General features: G+C 40.7%; 1 protein-coding gene across 5 annotated transcripts in view; it reads left to right on the top strand.

Annotated features, from left to right (window-relative positions):
- The window catches only part of LOC109962938 (poly(ADP-ribose) glycohydrolase), a 43,106-nt gene that overhangs the window by 13,352 nt on the left and 24,429 nt on the right, over nucleotides 1-5,325 (top strand). For all 5 annotated transcript variants that reach the window (XR_002275335.1, XR_002275334.1, XM_020605114.1 and 2 more), the window contains exons 9-12: nucleotides 641-720; nucleotides 834-894; nucleotides 1,065-1,140; nucleotides 2,360-2,507. Coding sequence is in view for 3 of the 5 variants with exons in the window: in XM_020605114.1 (XP_020460770.1) it covers nucleotides 641-720; nucleotides 834-894; nucleotides 1,065-1,140; nucleotides 2,360-2,507 (365 nt within the window). In the remaining 2 variants the exon portion in view is untranslated. The remainder of the gene's footprint in view (nucleotides 1-640; nucleotides 721-833; nucleotides 895-1,064; nucleotides 1,141-2,359; nucleotides 2,508-5,325) is intronic.

Genomic DNA, 5,325 nt, shown 5'->3' with positions numbered 1-5,325 from the left:
AAACTTTCACAAGTTTTGTAGACATCATCCCTTGTTTCCTTGGTTTGTATTTTCTGTTCACCCATGGCTGCTTTAATCACATCCACATCTCGCTGGATAAACTGCAAACTCGTTTTTATCTCCTGTATTTCTCTGGTCATGTCGTCGAGTCTCTTGTTATTTGTCTCCATAAGTAGTTGCACAAAACTTTTGAAGTTGTCTTGTTGTTGGCTCAACAGTGCGGTGTACATCTGCTTCTGCTGACTCAACATCTCTGTTACTTGCGCCGCTGAAATATAATCCTCTTCTGCTTCAACATCCTCGTTCGCTTCTGATTTTTTAGCTCTTTTTCCTCTTGGAGGCATTTTAATAGTTGTAGAATTTGTTCAAAGAATTGAAAATGTAGAAGATGTGAAAAATCGTAGAACAGACCAGAGGAGCAGTAAAGACATCTGCATGGCCAAAGTGGAGGTCTTTTCTCTGTTGCACTTGTTATATAGGGAGTTGTTTTCCTGGTCCTTACTGTAGTTTTTTTTTCATAAGAGTTGGTTGTTTGGCTGCAATGTCATTTATACCTGTAACTCGCTTACTTAAAGAGTATGCTTTTTAATTTTTATGAAAATATGGTAGTATGTAATATACCATTTGTCTTTGCTTTTAGGCTGTTTGAAGGTCTCTCTTCAAAAAAGATCGAGAAGCTGAAAACATTGATGTGCTATTTTAAAAGTGTCACTGAGCAAAGTAAGTGTTCAGCTTTCATTTTCATGAGGAATTTAAAATGTTGCATTAACACTGTCATTGTGAAGTAAGATACATTTTTGACATGGTACACTTTGCCATGTCTTGTCTTTCAGAGCCTACTGGACTTGTAACTTTCACACGAAGAAGTTTGGATAAACCCCTTAATTGGAAAAGGTGTAGTATATTGACAGTGTAATTAAAGAAAGGAAGTAGTAGTACTGTAAAGTGTTTCTGCCAAAAATCCCTGCAGTATGCTAGAGCTGGTAGCCTGCTGGAAGCAAGCAAAGATCCATCATCTCAACCATTGTCGATAAATGGAAAGCAATTCCCTTTTTGTGTTTCAGCTCACAGATTCCGCTTACGAAGCTGCACATTACTTGTGAAGGGACCATTGAGGATGATGGTCATGGAATGCTTCAGGTAAGATGTAGAAGAGGAGAAATGTCCCAGTGGTGTTCACTTGTGGAAAGAGGATTTGATAGTGGTTTTAGGGGGATTTTAATTTGAAGGAGCCCTTGGTTTGAGACAAATTCATCCTTCTGCTTTGTTCTAGTTTTCTTTTCCCTCTGTTATACCCAGTGACTGCACCACCTTCTGGAGGCTTTCAACCAGATTGCTTACTACTGCTAAAAAGGCCTTTGAGGGAGCCTGTGACATGTCGGAGGGAGCGTGTGCAGGGACTGGGGTCGAGGCCTCTGAGCCTCCTCTGTTCTGTTTGTCTGCCATGCTTCCTCTACACTGTCAGGATGGCCCGCTCTGCCTTTCACCTTTTGTTTGCCTCCAGTTGCCACAAACTGACAGTTGATGTGTACACATGACGAGCTCCAGGGGAGGGTTTGGCCCAGATTGATGGATGCTCTGCTGGGGTGGGGGTGGGAGGATGCTGACGGCCTGTCAGTGCAGATTTTGGACACTGGCTTGCTGTCCCAAAGTTGAGTGACCAGTTTGGGGAGATCTGCTCTCAGACTGCTGCTCTCCTCTCTGCAGCCTCTTCCTGGGGCTAAAACAGGGCTGGGCCGGCCCGTCTGCAGGCCAATGAGCAACAACCGTCAGATGTGAAATTGTTGTATACTGTATGTTCCACATGGCTGCTTTCTGTCTAAAACAATGAGTTGTCACGTCTGTCTTAACTGAAACAATGAGGTTTTCTTTTGAGTCGTAAACGGACTGAAATAAACAAGTAAATATCAGTCACTGATCGATCTGAAGGAACCTGAAAGAACAGGAGCAAAAGAAATCACAGGCAGCATCGGTTTAGCAGCATGTTATGACTTGAGGGAGATGTTTACTTGGGATTGTAGGGCTGCTCTCTTTCTTTGACATTTGGCAGCGGTGCACCTAAATGCTGCTCCTGGGGAGAGCTTGTTTTGGCATAGGGGACAAATGTCTGAGTAACGTGAGCACCTCAGGCCGCCCTCCCAATCAGCTTGTCAGAGATTCTGTCACAAATAAAAGACAAAGGACTGAGACCCTTTCATGAGTGTTCCCCCTCCTGTTGTCCAGGTTTTATAAATCATTTCACAGTAAAAGAAAGCTGTGCATGTGACAAAAAAAATCTGTGGATGGTTTTTCTTTTTATCAAAGCATATGTAAGAGCATAGTGTTTTCTTGATTCTCATCCATCAGTTGTGATTTACAGGTGGACTTTGCCAATCGGTTTGTTGGGGGAGGAGTCACCAGTTCTGGTTTAGTCCAAGAGGAAATTCGTTTTCTGATCAACCCTGAGCTGGTTGCTTCTCGCCTCTTCACTGAAGCCCTGTATCATAATGAGTGTCTGATTATTACAGGTCAGTGATCATAAATTCTCTCACACTTTGTTAAACCTTCTACTGAAAAAAATCCTGATTTTTTCCATTCAGGATTTAGTCTGTTGATCTAAATCAGCTTGATAATGCTACAAGTTCACTTTTCCCTTGCTGGACCTATAATTTGACATAAGAAACATAGTGAGTGTTTCTTGTCACACACAGCATGGAGTACACATTGCATGCCTTCAGTTTACCCCATCCTGGCTCAGCAAGAGCCTAAAGGATGATTGTGGCAATTGTCTGTTTTCTGAATCAGCCCTTGTCACAATTTTGATTGGCAGCAGAGGAGAGAGTTGTATCAGTTGGGAGTTGGAGATTGGGCTGCCCTGATTGTTCTGTTGGGTCTTTCTGTTGAGTAATCCCCACAGACTGTACTTCAGTGTTGAAGGGTGGCAACAACAAAGCTGGTACAGACCATCAGGCCCTGTAACAAGAGCTAGACTGGATGAGTCCCAGCAGGAGGCTGATGGCTCCTGTCTGTTTTTTTTTTTTTTGTTGTTTGTCTAGACTGTTGTACTCTAGCTTCTTGATTGCATTTGATGAAAAAGTTAGAAAGCTATTTAGTTGTCATTCTACAATAACATAAAGGTAATCTCACACTAAGCTCGTTTTTCTTAATACAAGTAGAATACTAGTGTCAGACAGCCTTGTATGCAGTCACCTGATCTCAATCCATCATTGGGAATCCACAAGATTCATCTAAGTTGATCACAATATGCGAACACAGGAAAAGACTAGGCAAAACCTTTAATTTCCTATATTCTGTACATCCTCCAGTAAAACATCCTGATATTTTCCTCAAAAGTTGGTGGAAAGACGACTTAACATTCACCAAATGGACAGAATTATCACTCCAGTGCTGTTAGTCTATATCTGCTGCATGTGTAAATAAGCACCTGCTTGCTGAGAGGTTGACCATATCAGCTCTATAAGGTGATAATATGACAGCATTGTATTTAAAGCTTCTTTTCTCTGCCCCCAAATGTGTTAATGATTCGTTAGGTCTTTGTCTCATGTTGATATCAGTGGAGCCAAGTGCCTATAAAGCAAATTGAACGGGCCATGGCAGCTTATCCTAAGCAGATGCAATGTATAGATATAAGGCAGGTTAGTATTTACTCTTGGCTTGGGTGAGGGTAAGGTAGGAGTTAAAATTGGCTTTAAGGCATATTGGGTCAGTTTAAATGTACTGTAAGTTTGGGCCAAAGAATGGTGATACTGATCATGGGGCACAGCCTGAAACCCAATGAGGTGTCAGTGATAGGTCAAAAAAATATTTTGTTCACAGGGAGCTTTAACACAGTCATTGAATGTTGAATTAATGCTATATGACTTCCAGCTTTCCATCTAGTTTTACTGGACATTTGCCTTGACTAAAATACATCACCTATATATAGATGAACTGCCTTAACATTGTATGATAAGTGGGTTGGATTGGAGTAGGAAGTGAGGTAACAGAGCCCCCACTCTCCTGATCAGCAGTCATATCACGGCCTCAGGTCTTCTCGCTTTGGTGGAGTCACCTTCAGGCTCTGTGCTGGCCATGTCTCACTGGCCTCCACTTATGCCCACTTAACTCTATTACTGGGGCCTAGAATTAATTATTGCTGGAAGAGAAAACCTGCCCTAGACCTGCTCCGCTAATGGACTCTCTGATTCCATCATCTTTATTAAACCCTTCCTGTATTTCTTGTCCCCCATTGTAAAAGTTCAAGCCTTAGCTGCATTGTGGCCATGTGGTAAATCATATTCCCTTGAGATATGTGCTGGCATACAGCAGAGAAGCTAATGGATCCTACGTCTGCATGGAAATTTGCAAAAGTACTCAGGCTTAACTGAATTTTTCTTGATTGCTAGTTCTCCAACTGCCACTGGGGCGGTCAGAAGTATAAATAGTATCAAGGAGAAATCATATGATTCATTGATGGCAGTGCTGATCAGGAAGTATGAGCAAGATGATGCAAGCAGTAGAAAGTGATGGAGAGAAATCTTTCTAGGCTCAGCACAAAATCTCCCTGTCAGTGTGGATATGGTTTTACATGTTTTAAAGTGGTTGTCAGCGAAACCAGTGGTGGAATCCAATATTTCATGACATTATTCTTACTGTATACAACAGTTGTTTTTTTTTTTTGTTTTTCTGTGCAAGAAATAGTAATCCTTGTTTCTTCACATGAAGACCTTGACAGTATTACCGTAGTAAAACATTTACATTTGCCTAGTTTTGGCTCAATATTGCAATGAGATGTGCTTATGACCTTTTACAGAATCTGATCCACCACAAATATAAGATGCTTTGTTTTGATGTATTTACACATGAATAGAACAACCTTCTGCAACATGGTGAATTATATCTGCTGACTTTTATGCAGCCTATTTGTTATAAAGAAATAATTTCAAATAACCAGACACATCTTTCCCTGGCCTAGACAGACCTGCTTCCCACCACTAATAAATTTTAAATGACAAAAGGGCTGAATAAAAAAAACAAAACAAAAGCATAATTTATATTGTTTTTGACGGTTGTTCTGTTAACTGCAAATATGGTTGATTATTGCTCTTGATATTTTTAGAGGACCAGTACAGGTCAGGTGTTTTAACACAAGGCTATCTAGTTTTATGGTGATAGTGTTATTTCCTAGCGAATTTAACATTCTTTACATTTTGTCCATAACTTGTCCTAATAACCTAAGAGCCCTGAGTTCAGTGTCAATATAAATGTGGGTGCAAGTTAAGATATGTGTGTCAGTTGTATAATTGTAAAAAGGTGACCAACCAAAAAAAAGTTCTTACATGTTTG

This window comes from Monopterus albus, unplaced genomic scaffold (assembly GCF_001952655.1).
Source record: "Monopterus albus unplaced genomic scaffold, M_albus_1.0 scaffold69.1, whole genome shotgun sequence".
Lineage (NCBI taxonomy): Eukaryota > Metazoa > Chordata > Actinopteri > Synbranchiformes > Synbranchidae > Monopterus > Monopterus albus.
This window is presented reverse-complemented; position numbering and strand designations above follow the sequence as displayed.